Below are 20155 nucleotides of genomic sequence, written 5' to 3' on the forward strand. Positions count from 1 at the left end.
CAACTCTCTCTTCACAAACATCAATGCTCAACCTATCCTCATACAGTGGTTCATGTGATACTTACAGAAAGTTATTTCTCATTATTCATACATTCTTCTACAAATGTCCAGTAACACCAGTGATCATTGTACCTGTACATGCTTGTGCAGTGCAGAATTTGTTTAGGCAACATGCTTTTACTTTAAATTGGACTATTGTTAATTAAAATGCTGTATCGAAGACTTGAAACTAGCATTTGAGACCATTAACTAAATGTTTCCTGAGGTAATAAATCAAGCGAGAAGTAGGGTCCTTTTGCTCACAGACTTCTATACAATGAGACTTCTTTTTGCAACCAGAAGAGTCACACTGTCTATTTGAAAGAATGCAAGTCTAAGGCACTTCAGAATTGGCTTCACTTGGTTTGTTACATTACTTATGTAGGTGGTGTTAGTTAACTATGTTAGTGACGTAAGTAAAGTCAAATAAAATAACGTGGACTTTTGATTGCATACGGGACATGAACAGCAGTCTGCTAGTTGAAAGTCCTGTGGCTTAAAATGCTCATGCACATAATGCACATTTTCAGTGCAATAGTGACGAATGACACTGTTACCGCCTTGGGCTCAACAAAGACGATGAAAATGATGCTCAGCTTCACCCCTTGATCCACACTATAAATAAAGACCAACAGGACCCTATGTCTACTCCATTCTCTCAGAGCATTAGTAAGCCAGTCTCAACCATACACTCCTTCCCACTTGAGAACATAAGGAAATTAAGTGATGACTTCCATCATTCCATTTGCTTGTAGTGTCTGCAAAGTTGAACACTGTCAATATTGTGCACAAAAGGAAAAACATTACTTAATGATACATATTTACCTCTTATTCCCTCTCATATTAGCAGAAGAAGCTACAGCTAGCATTAATTTGTATTGATGTGACTGTCCCTGTGCTTTTGTCTGAGTCACTGTGTGTGTGTGTGTCTGTCTTTGTGTTGTGCCCGTCATCTCTCTAAGCTTTGTCCCAGTGTCACAGCATATTGCTCCGCGAGTACATTACGTCCCCAGGGTGTCACCATGTATACGCTTGTCTATACATGTCTAGAGTCTTAGGTCTATATTTGGCCATGGTCAACTGCTGTCAAGTGCTGCGTTGCCTGAGGGCCCGACACCCCCCCGCGCTGCCCTAGCTGACTGATCTGAGGGGGCAGTATCGTGTGCCATTCACTGGCACTCACATGTTGGACCTGTCTGCATGGCCTAGTTAGAAAGATAGGCCCACTGCTGACTGTAGCCAGAAAAACACCATGCCAAATATAAAACTCAATGCCAAATATGACATGCGTGGGTAGCCTCAATAAGCATGGGTCTTCGAGGGTGGCTCTTAACACCTACCCTCTTCACAAAAGGAAAGAGGGGGATATTATTCCTGTTTCAGAAAAGTCACAAGATCGAGTGTTTTTCGGGTTTTTCTGCATTTAAACTCCAGGGAGTGAGAAAAAAAAACAAAACCATAGAAAAGGGTGCAAAGAGAGCCAGGGGAGTTTTTATTCACGGCATGCAGTTTTTAAAAGGTTTTTTTTATGTCAGCTTGGCGACGCTTTGCTTTCACCTCACTATAAAATGGTTCTTCAAAGGTTGTTTATCGATTCCCTACTGTTAACCTTTCACAAGCTGTTTCACAGCTACGCTGTTCGGTGGCTCTCAATAGCTTCCAGGAGGAGGAGTAGGCTGGGGCAGGGTGGGGCCGGCTGTCCAGACCAGTGGCACATTGGTTATGAGTCGTAAAAAGGGCTTCTGGGTGGAGAGGAGAGAGAGAGGAGGAAGGGATGGAGGCAGAGAAAAAGAGAGATTGCTGAGGGTCAGGGATTAGCAGGATATAGTCGGTGACTGGGAGTCTGGAGCCAGGAGGGGACAGGAAGAGCAAGGGCCAGCCTGAAAGGACCTCTCCCCGTGGGGCTGGGAGTGGCTGATGTAATGGCATTAATCTCCAAGTGCCATCTGACACCCAGTGTGGCTCTGTCATTGAAAAGTGCTAATTCTGCTGAACTGTGAGGGGAATTCAGGCATCTCTAGAGGCAGTGCCCTGGATTAATTAAACACGTTGGCATGGAGCACTGAATAGATTTATCTCTTTCACAGCATCGTCACCATTTAGATTTTTTTTTTGCGTTTAGCTCACTGAGCAGCACGAACTCAAGATGCCAAGAACGCTGCCACGTTTCACTCGTTCCCTTCTGACTTTGCATTGTGTATCTTAGCCTTTGCTCCTATCGTACTGTGCTAACCTGGGATTTCCCTTCTCTCCCTTTTGTCCCTCTCCCTCTACTCTCTCTCTCTCCAGATGAACCGACCCATCCAGGTGAAGCCAGCCGACAGCGAAGGACGAGGAGGTAATTAACCTTCTCCCGGTCTCTGTTGCACACACCCCCCTTTAAAAACACACACGTAAACACACAAATACACCGGAACAGTGCACACGCAATCCTTAATATTCTGCTCTCACTTGAGACACACTGGGAGTTGGTAGAGTAGCCTGCAATATAGGTCACTTGCTTCTATTGACTTCCCATCTGTGCCAGCAGAGGGGCTGTCTCAGGTTCACAGTCACTGGGAGCGGTTCAAAGACAACACGCGGAGACATGGAGAGAACCAGAAAGGGAGAGAGGGGACAGAATGAATTTGGGAGAGGAGGCTCTCCATACAGGCAGTGGGATGCAACCCCAAATATGCACGGACAAAAAATAAGCACATACACTAAACTTATGGAAACACCCCAGAGCTGCTACATGGAGAGAGAAACAGTTTTCAGAAGTCACCGAAAGAAGGAAAGAGACGGCATACAGTAGGGCTCTCAAGTGGAGTTGGGAACCTCTTTGTGGCGTACAAAGTATACTTTTTGTCTAGAAGAGCACAACTAATAGCCGTATCACTTTCTTACACTCAACACTCACATGTGCAGTATCCACAACCCATACTGCCATCCAATCTACCTACCTACTTCTTGTTCTGTCCACTAAGCTACCTATCTATCCGTCTGCCTCATTATATCATATTGTATCATAAAGTACTGTCAGTATAGATTGTTGAACCATCTGCTAGTTAGCGGCGTGAGGTTCGTGTGATCCAATGTTCCGGCTTTCAGCTGAACTCCACTCGGCATCCTGCACATGCATCAATGGGTGCAATTCCACGAGTTAAATTGGATCATTTGTTTTAAAAGAATGCCCTTCTTTAAAAAAGCATACCGGCCAGTTTAAAGCATGAATCACTAAACATTAAAATGTAGCAATTATGCTTTGACATCATACTGATTCTTTTGCGCAGCCTCCTCCCTCCATCTTTAGTCTGACTGACATGGTGATTGACTAGATCATTCTGAAGCCATTTGTGACTAACATCACCGAGGTTAATGCAGATTAGGCCTGTTAAAGATTTACATGGGTGGAATTGGATCTAATTGGACCGATCTGTGTCTGTCCTGTGCTTGCATTTCAAAGTGGTGATTTGGACTGCCTAGGTCAGATTAGACTGAGCCACTTCACTGATTTATGTGGTCAAGTGTGAATCAGATGGCCCATTTCTATTGCCACACACACCCCTGTGGATCGGATTTTTTTTTTTTGTCATGGCGGCACTTTAATTAACGGCCATCTAAAAACAGGCAAAGTCTGACCGACAAGGCCTGGGCGAGAGCCAATCGGCATTCTCACCAAGATAAATTGGATCTCTGGACTTAAGAGGGGAGGATGGATGGGTCCCAATATCAATTACTACCCTTTTTTCGGCAGAAAGAGAAGGGAGATGAACAGGCAGTGTAAATGAAATACAGAGAGCTCTAAGGCTGGCACAGCCCCTACTAGTCTGTCAGATGCACTTTCTATATGGGAGGACAGGATAGGACACAGCACAGAATGAAATAAGACCAAGCAGACAGGCCCCAACAGAGATATTGAGCGTTAATGGCAACAGGAAGTCAGCAGACAGGCCAGGGAAGTAAACCACAGTCACGGCTGACAATGAAATGAGATTTACTATGAAGGCCTGTGGTTAAAAGGAAATAGACAGCCCAGCTAAGACTGACTAAAGGAGAGGAAGTAGCGAGGGATTCGTCTGTGGAAGGCTGAGGAACAGCCAGGTACACCAATCCCAACGGGGCATCTCGGTTGTCAAACCCAGAGCTGCACCGGGACATTTGTACCTCTAGAATGGAGTCACATTTATCACTACCAAGACATCAGCAATTATCTGTCATGGGAACTTGTGCAGAGGTCTCGATTACGTGCCTGTGCAGGCATTAGGGCCCATTACTCCATTCGGAGAATCCAGTAGCCCCTCTTTTGTTTGTGGTGTCCCTGAGAGACGTCTTCTCTCTGGGGGTATGGGAGTGTCAGAAGGAGAAGTAAAACCAGCGCTCAGAAAATGACTAAGGGGGGGCCCCGGCGCCACACAATCCTGCCGCTCGGCTGCCGTTGTGAATCACAGAGCCGATTCTCTGGCTGTCTATTACAATGACTCATGTCTTATTTTATTTTTTCCTTGGATTATCAAGAAAGAATGGAGCATGGTAGGGGAGCTTCATGGCTTTTAAATCTATTCCTGTTCCTCGAATCGGCCAACCTCTTCCCCACAAAGTCCACATTTATCTGATGCGCTTAACACCACTTTTTTTTCTTTCCCCCTGCCCAATTCTATCAAACCGTGATTTAAACTCAAAGATACTGAGACACTATCAAGGCATGAGTCTTCTGCTCACTTGCTCCATGGTCAGTGCAGGAAAAGACACGCTCCTATATCTACACTTGAAACCTAAGCTATTTGTTTCAATCCAAAAGGGGCAGAAATGAGGAAAAGTAGACATTGCTCGCGCTCTCTCTCTCTCTCTCCCTTCCCTTCTTTCTCCCTCTCTCTGTCTCATCGCTGCTGCAGTGCAAAGGGAGAGATGAAGCGAGTGATAGTGAGAGAGGTGGGGATTCAGCACAAGGCCCACGGAGGAATGCAAGAGAGTGAGAGACGGAAGACAAAAGGAGCGAGAGGGGAAGAGACGACAGGATGAGAAAGTTAACGGAGGGTGATGGAGGCAGCTGAGTGAATCTCAGCAGTAAATCATCTCAGAGCCGCCCCATCCCTATCTCCTCCTTGCCCTGCCAGGAATCTTTTTCCCCCTGACCTTGTCTGCTGCTGTGTCTGTGAAGAAAAGATGGGGCCAGATTATCTATGATTGGAGATGGCCATTATCTAAACACAATCTTGGAGCCAGGTCCCACTCCTCTAGCTACTGCTGTGAGACTGGAGACCACACTGATGAGAAGAGAGATGACGGGTCAGCCAGCAACACCCTCTCCTTTTATTAACTCTGATAAGATGGTTTCAACACTCCGAAATGCCCAGCAACCTCCATCAACATCGACTTTTTCACAAAGTGCCACTCTCAGTGCATTTGTCTAGGCGCAGTCTCTTTACCCTACTTGTTTATTAGCTCCCCATACTTTTGCTTTATTGGATACTTATAGAGTGCCAGGAGCGCTGCGATCCTTGCATTTTATACTCAGGCAGCTCCGTGTGAGCCTTTTTAATATCCATGCCTTTTGTCTGTCTGGCTGAGGGGGAGTCTTTGTAAATGGGTCGTGTTTGTCCTTGCCAACCTGCTGCTCTTCAGAAGGTTGACCCCAGTCGGGGCCAGTGAAGAGATTGACAGGACCTTAAGATGTCCCGTACTGTGCTGTCATGCCCCACCCCAGCAGGTAGGGAAGAGTGAGGGCTGCTGGCTGGCTGAGTCTGGTGGGGCCACAGGGGAGGGGCTGTCTGGAGGCACCTCGTGCCCACAGAAGAGCGCGCTCCACTTTACATGCAAATGAAGCCAAAAGATCCCTCTGTGCCTCTGGACACGATCGTGCGAAACTCGGAAAAGTCAAGAAAAAACCCTGGCAGCAGTTGATATGTGTGTGTGTGTGTGTGTGTGTGTGTGTGTGTGTGTGTGTGTGTGTGTGTGTGCGTGCGTGCGTGCGTGCGTGCGTGTGTGCGTGTGCAGATACATACAGGGAACGCTTGGACAGGATAATATGTCAGGGATTTCGAACAGTGACCATTGCATGGTATTCATTTATGGTTTTAAGGCATATATTTAAATTGCTTTATTGCAGAGATCCATGGCTGGGCCACTAGTAAAGAAGTTTAAATATTTGGACTTAATCTGCAACAGGAAGTTTCCTCACTTGTTCACTCTGGATTTTGTTCATGCATACAATAAGGTTTAGAGCTTCCCACCCACACCCGTTGGTAAACGGATGTGACAGCTTGAGTGGTAGAAGTAATGCGTTTACAAATGCAAAGCCTGTATCCTCTCATCATGCCTGATACACTGACAAATTGAATGTTTGTTCTCCTCTGATTATTCCATTTACCACCTCACTATACTGGATAATCCACTTGCATACATCACATTGTGACCAGCAGCAGTAAAAAGGTTTAGTGTGCGATTGCACATACGTTTTACTGGGATGGAGTCTAATTACTTCTGTTAGCTGGATAGGAACTAAACATATGTTCAAGGTATGGAGAATGATGGTGCTTGTAAAGTAGCTGAAGATGCTGCGTAAAGGGAAGAGGATCATAGGGGATGAGAAATGCAACTTGAAAAGTGGACATTTATGCTACCAGCTAGGACTTGTAAGTTCATAACACTAAAACAACTTGAGAATGTTAGCAATCTCAGTTAACTCGGTAACCCAGGTCTGGAAATCTCCCTGGTGCATCTGCTCACATCACCATGTACGACAGGAGGTGCAGAAAACCTGACCCCATTTACATACAGCATCTTGAACCTTCATCCCACGATTCAAGGTAGCTTTACTATCCCAGAGGGCCAATTTGTAGTACAGCCAGCAGAACAAACACAATAATCACTGCCAGCTCATGTTAACATAGGCTCAAATGAATCCACACAACTTTAACAGTACTGTGATATAATGTACTGGCTGAAATCATCGTTGATTGAGGGTTTGGTTATGGATAGGGTTTGGATATGTGAGATACGTGACAATGCTACATAAAATACTTTTTTTTGTTAAAATGTTCCCATTTGTCTTCATGTAGTTTTTCTGCGGTCCATTCCGAAAGCCTTCTATTCTGATTGTATTTAATGTGCTGTTCAGTCATAGTTTTGTACTCATTGCCACTATAGCAAGTCATTTTGACTCACTCACTATTGCAGCATCTCAGTATTTGTACACTGACCCTTTGCTTCATTATGTTAATCTAAAAAAAAGACTTATATATGCCATAATTCTAAAATGGCAGGAAATAAAATGTGTCATAGAGCAAATTTTATGGTAACAATTATTATTTGGTGACTGAACTAATCTTAGATATAATGTGGCATATGCTACCACCTTTAAATGACAAATGACTTATCACATTTGTGGATGTGCAGTAATGTCTTCTGTTTTCTGAGGACCTTTACTGTACATGATACAGACCACTCTCCACTTAATTTACCTAAAATTCATTTATTTTCTATTATTCTTATATTAATAACTACCCTACAAATTATTTAACTTGAGTAATGATTAAATATCATTGACTGCAAATAATTGCATGTCTAGCCAATAATAATTAATCAAATGATTAACTGTTTTAGGATCCATTTCTTTCATAAGAAAGATAATGATTATCTATTAATGTCTCTACAAAAAGTGGCACTGAGGTAAACTTTGTGCGAGTAAATGAGGCGTGTAAGAGGTGAATTATTCCCTGAAGTTATTTGGGGAAGGGAAATTAAGTCTGATAAGGATGCGAAAGTCTCATGGCCAGAGGACTATTCACTCCAGATGATCACAGTTATAACAATGCTAGACAACAAAAGACGGTTTCTGAAAACATCTATCCCAAAAGTGGCTATTAGGGTTTTTTTTCTCACACTGATGTGCAAACGTATAATGCCCATTATCTAAAAAGCCCTATTCTGAAAGCAAATGGCACCTTTTGATTCCAAACAGACTCCTGCTTTTACAGGCACATACAGTAGACGGTGAAAAATAAAGTCAGACTGATAAATGAAGAAGCCATTCTATACTGTACACCCCGGTCTGCACGCCCACATGTGTGAGCAGTGTCTGGTGGCAGGCCTCCCAGGCAGCAGTGCACCAGCGTCAGGCTTTTCTAATGAGACCATAAGAAGCACAACTTCTCTGTTGTGCTGCCTGGAACATTACTCCGCATTTGAAATGCACCCAGCGGCCTAGCAGGCATCTTTTATCGTTAGATGCAGCTGTCCATGCTTTCTGAACACTTACTACCACCAAGCTCCTCCGACTGCTGCCAGCGGGCAGCTAGCGATAGAATCGTGAAAAAAATATATATATTTACCACGACACAGGAGCGGGTGAGTAATTATTTAAAGAGAATGTCCCCATTATTGCCAAACAAAAGCAGAAACTTTTGAAAAGTAGACTTTACAGCAACGAGACTTTGCCTGGAAGGAATGAGTCGGGTGAAGGATGACAATAAAGGGTAAAGAGAAAGATACAGGGAGGGCAATAGAGAGACAAAAGAAGATGAGAGAAGAAGAAAAAGCACACTCTATATGCATATACTGCAGCGTACAACACAAGTAGCACTTTATTCCAGGGAGAGAAGCATCAATCTTGACAGCATATGGCGTCTGTGCAAAATCCATTAATTTTTAATATACCGGGCGCTGAAATGAAAAGGCTTCCTGAGACAAGCAATTGTCAGATGTCAGTAGCGTTTTGATAACTTTTTTGATCTCCTATTTTTTTATTATTTTATTTGCATTCATAAAGCGGGGCTGTCCACATGCCACCTCCGTTTGGACATGGCTGGAGACTGACATGGAACCATTTTCCACACAATTGCTCCCACCTTCAGTCGGGAGATGAGAAAACAGAACAAAAGACGTGTGGATTGCTTTGTGTATGAGAGTGATCGTGCGCTGGCAAAGACCTGACAATATTGTTATACAGTATGTCTTTGTGCATAGCTGTATAGGCATTACACGTAGCCTATGTATCCTTGAATCTGAGAATTATATTTTAACCATAGAAATAGCAGAAGTAGCAGCTACCACACACACACACATGCACACACGCATTATTACTTTTAAAGTAGCGGCAAAGGTTTTGAAAGTGCAGATTACAAAGGTCTCTTCAGAGTAGAGCAGAGTAGTGCTGTAGAGCTCAAATGTTCTCCAGCTGTGTGGCTCAGCTCCGTTAGAGGGATAAGATGAGCCCCTCTCAATGAGAGATAAGTACCAAGAGGTCAAACAGTCAGCTCAATGAGTTCTGTCACACTTCTGTATCCTCACACAGTTCTATATGAAGGTCCTCACCCCTCTTAATGCAAATACATGACTGTACTTGAGAAGAGGTTGGGTTTTTTCTTTTTTTTTTTTTATCTCTCCTCTCCCTTTGTTCAACGGATAACTCTTTGGAGTCATGGCGTCGTCGTGCAGTGGGTGCAATACACAATATTTATTCATATTCATAAAATGCCAATTTAAAGCTTGTGAGTGGCCATAAGCCATGAGCGAGAACCGGCGGAATCCAATAAGAGCTGCTTTGGAGACAGGTGCAAAGTGGACTAATTAATAACAATCTATACTCTGGCCAGGGCATGCAGTGGGCCGACTGAGACGCTCTCAGGTCAGGCAATGAAAAGATAGCAGCTCCAAATTCATTTTCTCGCCGTGGCTCTCCCAAAGGAAGGCTCCCAAGTACACTCACACTTCCTTTAATGCCTTCACTGGGGTGTAATTTATTTTTGCGTTTGCCAGCACATTTGGAAAGTTCATTACTTCGCTCATGGCTTGTTAATTAGCCCTGTAAAGCCGCCATTTGATCACCCCGGGTCCGGGACCGAGATGAGACTTTTGTCCCAAAAACATTAACACACTGCAGGAGGCCTGTAAAACTGTACTCTGCCCATTTAAGTTGCAACAGTGACACCTCGGCGGATATTTGAAAGATGGAAGGTACAATCGAGGCAACATCATGTGTGATCTGGACGGGCTGTCGCCTTTGCTGCGATTGGCCGGGGGTCAAGCTCATTTCTCTCCAACAGCTGTTCGGGGGTTGACTTTACAGCTACGCAGATCCTCCTCTGGTGCCCGATACCCAGCAAGATGTCTGTCTTCCATGTCGGCGCCTGCTAAATCCCACGCGACAGTATAAGTGGCCGTCTCTGTGGCGATCTCTTCAGGGTTCCTGCTCACTTCCAACCCTCGAGCTCCAAGGGGTGGGGGGGTGGGGGGGACAGTAATGAGCAGTAGCACCAGGCTCAGCTGGCGGGTTTGAGAATCCCCCGCTGTGTGAGGCGTGACCACCGGAACACGGCCTGACACCACAGCTAGTAGTGAGCAGGTAGCATGGCCTTATTGATTATGCGTGTGCTCGTTTGTGTGGCCAAGCGGGTAGCAGGCACGCGTCTCATTTGAACTTAGAGGAATGGAACAGGATGCGATTTCCCCCGCTGCAAAAAAAAAGGAAGCCCTGGTGCTTTATTTTTAGAACAGCTGCGTCTAATGGGGCCTGGCAGGTACAGGAGGCGTCACATCTGTCGAGGCCCAGGTGATGCTCTCGCCCTCCGCTCCTCGCCCGCTCCCTACCAGTCAAATGACTCACACTGAAGATCAACAGTGTCATTTCCAATAAACTCCTCTTCCTCTTCCTGCCACTTTTCATCAGCCCCGGCGATGGGGTTCTTGCTAGTAGCCATTTCATTCCACAACAAGGCGGAATAGGGAATGCATAATGTAAAAGATGTAAAGAAGATGAATGCTCTGTCTAATGGCAGGGCTCTGGGAAGATTAATTACAAAAATCCAGCTTTGTGGCTGGCCGAAATGTCGTGGTATGGAGCCCATACATCTGAGTCAGAGTGCCCCCGTCTGGAGCTCAGGAAGCTACTCTGACATGTTGTGGCAGTGAAGATATCGGTGTAGGTGGAGCTGCCCTTCAAACATAATGAGTAGCAAATTTCACTCCAGCTGAAATACTGCTCAGAAGTTTTGGAAAAGTCAACTTCAGTCCAAATGTTAAATCACAGCTTACATTTAGACTGTACAAAGGGGACTGATTTTACACTTTAACACTTTTCCTTGACTACTAACTCTCAACCTTTTCCGACTGATACATTATACAAAAGATGTCAGTTTGATAGTCAGAAAGAAGCCCAGATATTTCCATAATTCATACCAAGGATTGCTTTTGAGTGCACTTATCTTATGGCATAGAATTATACACCAATACATGACCGTTAAGAAGTAGATCTGCTCCAAGCATCTCACAAGCATTTTTTCTACTGGCAATGTGATAGTCAGGAGTACATTATGGTTTTTTTAGGCATGAGACCTTTCTCCATTACTGGGCTGTGAAAGCAATAGGGTCGTGCTCATGGTTATTGTCGTTACGTTAAGCAGGAAGAAATCTCATTTATCCTTTAACTCAAATGCAGGTGTAAATAATTATGCAGCTTGCAGTGCCGAAATAGTAGGAAGACAACTTATTTATCCGAATTGTGAATCCAGCTAAATTTGTGTGTTTGTTGGAGAAAAAAAAAAAAAGAAATGACACACGTGCAAACCATTGGCTGGCAATTATCTACAAACAACATTCTGCTGAAAACCTTCTACTTTTCTTCTACTTCTAAAATTCAACTTTTTTTCCAAAGTATTGCTTCCCTTACTTCAAGCATTTATTGCAGTAATGTGAGAAATGTGTCTGCATTCAACATATCATACATTCTGTCAGCAGAAAGTGGAGCAGATAGTCTTGAATGAGAACAGTAAACACCGGCTGAGACACTGTTTAGTTGTATTACTTTTAGTTTATCGCGGGACAGATTGTGCTGCAAGAGTTTACTCTTGCTTATTATAATGCCTCCTCCTTTGGTGATGAGGAAATGTACCGCCATGTTCTCGTTCCATGTTCCCTTTCAACTCGGCAACTTAAGCATCCAGACGATCTAACACTTTGTCTACCTGTGCAAAACATTCCCGCTCTCTTTTCTGCCTTTACCGGAAACCCACAGTGCTCCAAACATCATCCGTATCAAACGTCACCGTGGCAGACTTGAATAGCTCACTGGAAACAGGAATATATTTCCCTCATACCAGGGTGGGGTGGCACACTGCACATCAGTGAGAACAACAACAATAACAACAACAGCAGCAGCAGCAACAACAGCAGCAGCGTAGACTCAACACAGCAGACTGCTGATAAAAAGGGGGGGGGGGGGGAGAGGTTTGAGTTGCACAAGTTCCTCTCAGCTCAGCAGAACGGTGCCATCAGCTGTAGCATTTGTCTGTTCTCTCCTTTCTTCCACCCTCTTCCTCCTTCCCTCCCCCCTTCCTCTCTTCCCATCCAGAAGACAGGAAGCTGTTTGTGGGAATGCTCGGCAAGCAGCAGAGCGAGGACGACGTCCGCCGGCTGTTCGAGACCTTCGGCCAGATCGAGGAATGCACCGTCCTGCGAGGGCCTGATGGGGCCAGTAAGGGTCAGAGCCCACACACCTCCCACTCTTTCTTTCCCCTGTCTGTCCTTCTCAATCCCTCTGTCTGTCTGTCTGCACATAGGCCATCTCCCTTTCTCTTTCTTGCATTTCTTTTTTAGAACCATGCTTCACCTGCTGTGCACTCATTGACATCGTCTGCGACATCCACTCCGCTCTTCTGAATAACTCATCCTCCCCCTGAGCTATTCAGTTTTTTTTCTCCGCCACCTCTTATGTGTCTCGCTCACATTTCTTTCATACTTCATTGTCACTGTGCTCCAACACCTCCTCCTCTCTCACTACCCTTTTTTTCCTCACTGCTCTGCTGTATTTCCCTTTCCCTCTTTTTTGTTCTCACTCTCCTTCCTCTATCTCCTTTTTTCTTTCCCTCCCAAACTTCTTCCTTTTGTTGTCTCTTCATCACAGCGGCTCCTCTCACCCCGGACCTGTAGTCAACAAATCCATCACACAACATCTCATCTTTCATGCTCATAGCTCACCTCCTCCTCCTCCTCCTCCTTTTATCTGAAAAGCGGAGGGGTGTAATCATGTTTGTTTCCCACATTCCCGTCATCCCTCCCCAGAGACACCATTGGACGATAATGTCCTACTGTAAATAACGCAGACAGGCTCTGGGTTTTCACTGCTGTCACTCACCGTGCAGCAGATTCGCCCACATTCAGGAAAAAGGCTTACGCGTTCATGTCTCCGGCAGTTGTGCTATTTAGTTAGCGGAGCGTGGTCGAATTAAAAATGGTTGTGAAGTGTGCGACGCAGGTGTGATTGTTCTGAGAACGAGAGGCTCCCCCATCATCCTTTGATGGGTCTCTGTCTCAATGCAACATTTGGGGGCGATAACGCCGGCGATGCTTGGAAACCGCTGCCTTCCTTTCTCTGTGTTGACTGTGATTTATTTTCCTATATGAAGTGTTAAAGGATCAGTGGAAAGACAAGGGAGCGGGGTTGATAATGTTCAGGCCTTCCAAGTATATAGAAGAGAAAGGCTGGCTATACTGAACCACACGCCTATCTGTGTCTACATCTGTTCCTCTCGCTGTTAATCCCAGGTCTATTGCTCTGCGTCGCCGTCGCCCCACCGGCCCGGTACCTTCTCCCCGGATTGTTTCTTCTTTTCTCCGTCTCCCGCGTTTTCCCTCTCTGGCTCCCTCTCTTCCTGTCTGCTCAGATGCCTCAAGCTGATTGACAGCACATAAAATGAAATAAGGCCGGTGCTGCTGTGTCAGACAGGAGCTAGTTTTCTGTCTCATTCGTGCTTTCGCTCCTTTTCACCCTCCTGCACCTCAGCTCTTTATGCTTTCTCCTCCCTGCACATGTCATACGCTTCCTTTGTTGCTATTTGTCTCTATTATCACTGGCTTGATCATTACCTCTTCAAGTTTTCACTGCTATGAAAAGGGGAAACTGTAGAGCAATGTTAACTCCCCCCCCCCCCCCTCCCAGACAAAGGTCTCATATATAGGTATCTGGTCCTATCACTCACTGTGCAACAGTCCCACGCAATCATTACGGGATGTTACGGCAAATTATTTTGCCAGCCGCCTCGCTTGGGATGAGGTTCCCGTAATTTGAATGAGACAGACCTTGAAATTGACAGTGCTATCTGTTCCATGATGGAGGCTTTGTCCCCTGTTGATGTAAATTTATGCTACTCAGAAGCTTTTCAGCACCCCTCTTCACCCAGTAAAAAGGCCGAGAAGTTTAACATCCATCTCTCTTTGGCGCCGCTCCTCAAAGTACTTTCAAAGTGCAACACTTGCTGCCAGAGTTGAATAGAGCCCTGGATTGTCAGGAAAAATAGAGAGATGGCTTTTAGGTCTATAATTAAGTTGTGTTATAAATGTCACCCATCCAGCGGGATGGAATTCATGCATACATATTATTACCCCGGGAATTCAAAAGGCAGTGCAGATCCTCTCTTTTTTCCTCCCCCTCCCCTCATCCAACTCATTCTGAGCCATCAAATTCAGAAACTCCACTATAATTTATGAGGCTGTAGAACTTGCAATTCTTCTGAGATGTTGTGCTCTGTGTCCCTTAACTTTTTTATTTTTTTTCTTCTAGGTCAGGAAAAGCGAGGCTATAGCATTTATTTATTTATTTTATTTTATTTTTTTGTGTTTGTTTTCTATTTCTTTTTTTTTATGAGGAGAAATTTGAGGACATTGCATGTTTGACATGACATTGACATTGATGGTGAACGCCAAGCCCTGCAGTTTTGAGGGTCTTTGTGGTTGGGCTGAGCTGCTGGGGTCAGTGGGATTCTGGCAACAATATCCGATAACCTTGTTAGGGGAACCAACAGCAAGTTATCTCGTCATACAGTACAAAAAGGCTTTTTTCAAGAACAAGCTGGCCCTTATTATTTCAACTACAAAGGTTAAATGCATTTGTCCCTTCAAAAACAGACTCGCAGTCAAACACCACACAGTACAGGCTGACACATTTCAGTTGGACAAATGAAGACCATTCCGCCTCTACCCGGGGCGGCGTTCAAGCGAAGTAAAAGGCTGCTAGAGTGCTGTGACAGAATCAAAGGCGTCTTTGACTTATCCGTTTGCCTCTGTAGATCTATACAGCTTTGAGGACATTTGACGGTACAGGAAACACATGGCCTTTACAACTCGCAATATTTCTGCACACAACGATTTCAGCTGCGTGGCATTTATTGTGTGGTCGGAATGTGGAAGGAAAGCCTCGGGTTAAGGTGAACATTGTCTTCCATAGTTACGCACATAGTACATGTCCCTCGGTTCAATCTTTCAGTCCGGAGAAGTCAACGGGTCACTGCCAGACCCCCCTGAGCCAATTTATAAGTGTTTGCAGTTTAACAAATCATGTGGATGAATGTATACGAACGTGTATTACCGTTTCAAATAGGCATCTGCGGGTTCTCAAAGAAACAGGGATTGAACTCAGGAAAAGCCTGTCTGGTTCAAAGACACTGGTGGTACTCGATTAATGAAAAGGGGGCGTAATTAATCCACGACTTTGTTAATTAGGTATCTCTTGACTTAACACACGAGCTACCTGAAGGCAAGGATAAGAATAGGACATAACGGAATACCTTGTGCAGTCTATGACGGCCATAAAGCTTAGAGGAATTGCTCCTGTTTAATTTAATGGTTTTTGGAAAATGACCACATTTTATACTGTATTTCACTTCTCCCTTATGTTGTAGGGGTTTAGTGCCTGTCCTTACCCACACACCGATACTGTATTTCATCATGTGGTTAGTATATGTAACCTTTGAAAAAAACATATTGTGCATTTTTATTATTATCTACTCGAATAATTTTTGACATCATTTGAAATGTTAATGCAATGAGGCTCCACAACACTGCTGCCAACCACCCGCTCCCTTGTCTTCCAGCCAACTTTTTTATGTTGACTTTTCCTTTTGTGCATTAACTACACAACAGATTTAAGATGATTTGAATGCCCCTTGAGCAAAGCAGCCCCCCAACTGAAATTACATGTGAGCAAAGATTTGGTTGGATAGGCAGATTATAATACTATGCCTTTGTCATCATAATCTCTTTTATGAGTGACTGCACACAAATCACAAAGTGTAAATATTAAACAGATTAATAATCACAAACAAGTCAGGATAGTAAATGCCTTGGTGCCATGTTCCGAAGGGGAGGGGGTGGAATTAGAAATGGGCGAGGGACAGGATGTTCCACGCAGCTAATGCTTTCACTACAATTAGACTGATTTATTCAGAGTTATGCACCGAACACACAAATGGCAGAATATATTTACAAACCAGATAACATGAAAACAATGGTAATGAATGGTATTCCCCCTCCCCCCACACTCAAGGCCATTCCCTGATGTTGTGCCTCTCCTTTCTATTTCTCTCGTTTTCTCTGCAGGCTGTGCCTTTGTCAAGTTCTCCAGCCACGCTGAAGCACAGGCCGCCATCAACAGCTTGCACGGTGGACAGACTATGCCTGTAAGTAACATTTTGGAACACAAGCTGATGCCACACTACACCGCCTTACAACTGTATGTCAACGTCGTTCCAAACAATTCCACACTCGATGTGGATGGTCAGAAAGAGAAAGTTTTGCAAGTGATGTGATGCCATGTGGTTGTCTATGCCAGTTTTTTTTGCCTGTGAGCCAACTTTCATGAAATGTATTGAGTTTACAAAAAACATTGGTGGACTTTTTTTTCTGACCTGGCCAGAGACACTTCTATGCCTTCCTTTAAAATGTTCTATCCCATATGCATACTGCCACTGGACTGTGTATGCCTCTTTTTAAAATCCAATACTGAATTTTTTTTTTTTTTTTTTATGTTTGGAAATAATTTCATAGATTTAAGACAATAACATACATGCACAAAATATACCAAAATGTCTACTATTTATTTCTTCATCTCCAATTAACTAGTGGCTTATTAGCCTGCATATTAGTAGCATATTGGCTCATTATTAGACATTATAAAGCACTCATTAATGCCTTACTCTGCAGTCTGCATGACCATATTCTACAACTTGTTTCCCTACTTAGTGCTCACTGATAGGGAGTCAGGAAGTTGTTTTATATGACTTTTGATCATAATATTCTTGTGGGCCTATAAATTGGTAGGACAACAAGAAAGGTAATACTCTCTTAATAACACTAATAATATGGACCATTATGTAACAAACCACAAACCACGTGTCAATAGTGTCCACATTACATTGCTCATAACTAATTCAAGAGTACTTTGACACTTACTAACACACAAAGGTTCCATCTCCTAAGTTACCTCCTCTTGATACTTAGTGAATTATTCTAGCACACAACTAGTGCAATTAACAGACCCAATTCTTAAGTGATGGGTTACACTTTGAAACAGTGTGATGCACAGGTTCTTTTCGCATTCAGTGGAAGAAAACCAGCATCATAAAATCACCACTATGACTCTTTTTAAAGCACGTCAACTGCCACAGTCTCACATACATTACCGCGTGTGCTGTTGCACACAAAAGAATCCCCCAGTCAGCATCCGCCACCTTACAGCGCACAGCTGCATACTCTGTATCTGTCTTTTCACTCAATATCCATTTCCTTCTCTGCTATTCACACCACCTTTTCAGCAGACACATAGGGAGTGTTTACATTCACAGTCTTATAAAGATATGATTACTGTGCATCGCATATGAATCCCCGAATGTGTTCTCAGGAGACATTGTACTGCATGTATAAACATGATGTTATTTATGGATGAAGTTGAAACTGAAGTTGTGGAATAATGGACATAGAAATAAAAGTATATGGTTCAATCTAGTATAAAACCATAGTAAGCATTGTATGAAATAATACTGTAGGCAGGAGTTTGTTCCTTTCTTAATTTCCAATGTTAGTTATTATACAATGATACAATATCACAGAATGTGTTCCATAATATTTCTGTTAATAGAAACATCATCTTAATTTCTACAACTAGCTTATAACTATCGCATTACAATAAGCCATTCTTAAACTGTAATGAGGTTAAGGATGCATTCTATGTTACATAATATACCGTATATAAGTAGTGGATATAGTTACATCATCCATTGGTTTGTGGATTGCGGGTTTGAAGCTGTGAGTTTGGTATTTTGGCCGTCGCCATCTTGGTTTTTTGGAACCAGAATTGACACAAGAGGGTGGAGATAAGCATTACAAAACGCTGAATGGGACAATTTTAGGCAACCAAAAAGGCTAACTAACTTTCATGAGTTGAAACTACACTTCGAAAGGGTTACAGTTCTAGGATGAAAACAAAAATCAAAATCCCAGACAACAATAATTTACATAATTACCATTAGGCTGTATTGAAGACTTAAACCCATGTTTACCAAGGTTAAAAAAAGTGAGAAATAGGGTTTTCTTTGTTGTTGTTTTGTTTTTTTTGCAACCAGAGGAGTTGCCCCCTGCTGGCATTTAGAAATAATAATGCAAGTTTAAGGCACTTCTGCCTTGGCTGCACCTTTCAACCCCAGAGATTGCAGTCTGGCACAAACTCACAGGGAAAGCTTATCTGGTTCTTAAAACTAATGTGTTAGCTTATAAAGGCCCTACTTACATGTCCACAAGAAACAGAGCATCCCATTGGAAGACCTTTTCTGGCTGTTGACCTTAATTCAATATTCACTGGCATCGTAGTCCTGGATCGGTCCGAAACTGCTGAAAAAAAGAAGAAAATAATTAAAAGAAAAACAATTAAAAGTAAAATAAGGCATTAGAATAAAAGTATCACAAAAGTAAGGTGCATATGGGTAGCTTTAAGGAATCGTGTAAAACTGATAATCATATTGCAGGGATAACTAATTAAATATTGCTTTGATGTGTGTACGTTTTCTGGGAGGTTGTTTAGAATCTAGCAGTCACTTGTTTTTGAACAGAACGTGAATAAGCCAATAGGAAGCTGCCACAAGAGATCTGGATGCATTTTTGGCAATATGGCATAAAATGTCTCTTATACAACTGATACAGTCCAGGAACATTTCAGCTCTGAAAAATGACAGTCATGAGATCAATGCAAAAGTGACCAACAGGATTGTTAACTAAATTAGAACAACCCAATGCATGGATGGCTTATTTTCTGATTACTTATGAAATAAGTAGGAAAAAGTCCTCTGTCAAAAGTTAATAGTTTGTACAGCTCTCTTAACCTGTTCCTGAATTTTAAAATTAGTGTGAAATTAGTCGCTTTACATTGCGAGACAGTGTGTCATCTTCATGTGGAAGCAATTTAATTGCGGCAGGAGGCCAAAAAAGATTATTTCAGAATTGGTGTAATTAACTTTTGACACTTTGTATGCTGTCTAGGCCATTTACAGGACTGGCTAGACAGGTGGTGTTAGAATTCCGTACACTTAGATATAAATGTGTGTCATGAACATAACAGTGACATTTGTATTATTACTTCCACCGGGACGATCAGGCGATCGGTCACAAGCGTACATTTGTGAGTGAGTATGTGCTGTCCATGGCTAATCTGTATGATATTGTGGATAGCCAGTTATGGCTGCATGTTCTAGGACCCCTCGTGGTTGCAGGGACTCACAGTTTCTCAAAACACGTTTTATTGTTTTATACTACAACCGCCTGCCTGCTGACTCCTCACTCACTGCTCTTAACTGGCCCCGGGTTGGTAGGGGCCACAAGTGATAAGACAGTTAAGTTGAGCAGCTAACTGCCAGTACACACACTGCTGAGTACCTCTCAGCTGCTGCACTGCGGCTATAGACACAGTTGGGGGGAAACAGTTTGCACACTTTTGGACAGTGTGTTTGGATAACAGGTAACAGCTAACCGAATTAACAGTACACAGAATGCTGAGTATCATAACATTACTACGTGGGCAGACAACTTAGTACGTTTAATTTTGATTTGGCAAGATTCTATGAAATGTCTTAGATGAAGACTTAGAGCCAATTGCCCTGCAAACAACACCACTTGTTTATGAGTTGGAATGAAGTGTTTTTTATGAGGCCTAACAGCCCGTTAGTGTCTAGCAAAATCACACATTACAGCAATGGTGATTGCAGACGTACCTGATGGCGATCTGCAATCTCTGATGAGTGCACCTTTTTTAGTTTAGTTTGTTTTTGATGCGTCCAAGTAATATAATGCATGAATACCATAAGAATACAAAAGAGGT

General features: G+C 43.3%; 2 protein-coding genes across 11 annotated transcripts in view; one reads left to right on the forward strand and one right to left on the reverse strand.

The window, feature by feature from the left end:
- celf6 (CUGBP Elav-like family member 6) overlaps positions 1 to 20155 on the forward strand; it is a 136190-nt gene that overhangs the window by 90726 nt on the left and 25309 nt on the right. For 6 of the 10 annotated variants that reach the window (XM_084037557.1, XM_084037561.1, XM_084037559.1 and 3 more), the window contains exons 3-5: positions 2329 to 2377; positions 12368 to 12496; positions 16390 to 16469. In XM_084037557.1, the coding sequence (XP_083893683.1) occupies positions 2329 to 2377; positions 12368 to 12496; positions 16390 to 16469 (258 nt within the window). The remainder of the gene's footprint in view (positions 1 to 2328; positions 2378 to 12367; positions 12497 to 16389; positions 16470 to 20155) is intronic. The other 4 variants (XM_084037560.1, XM_084037564.1, XM_084037565.1 and 1 more) reach the window with 2 other exon arrangements.
- The window catches only part of slc6a2 (solute carrier family 6 member 2), a 161125-nt gene continuing 160847 nt past the window's right edge, over positions 19878 to 20155 (reverse strand). Inside the window, exon 15 of the mRNA XM_084035392.1 lies at positions 19878 to 19887. The gene's annotated coding sequence lies outside the window, so the exon portion shown is untranslated. The remainder of the gene's footprint in view (positions 19888 to 20155) is intronic.

The sequence above is a fragment of the Eutrigla gurnardus genome, assembly GCF_963514095.1.
Source record: "Eutrigla gurnardus genome assembly, chromosome: 1".
Lineage (NCBI taxonomy): Eukaryota > Metazoa > Chordata > Actinopteri > Perciformes > Triglidae > Eutrigla > Eutrigla gurnardus.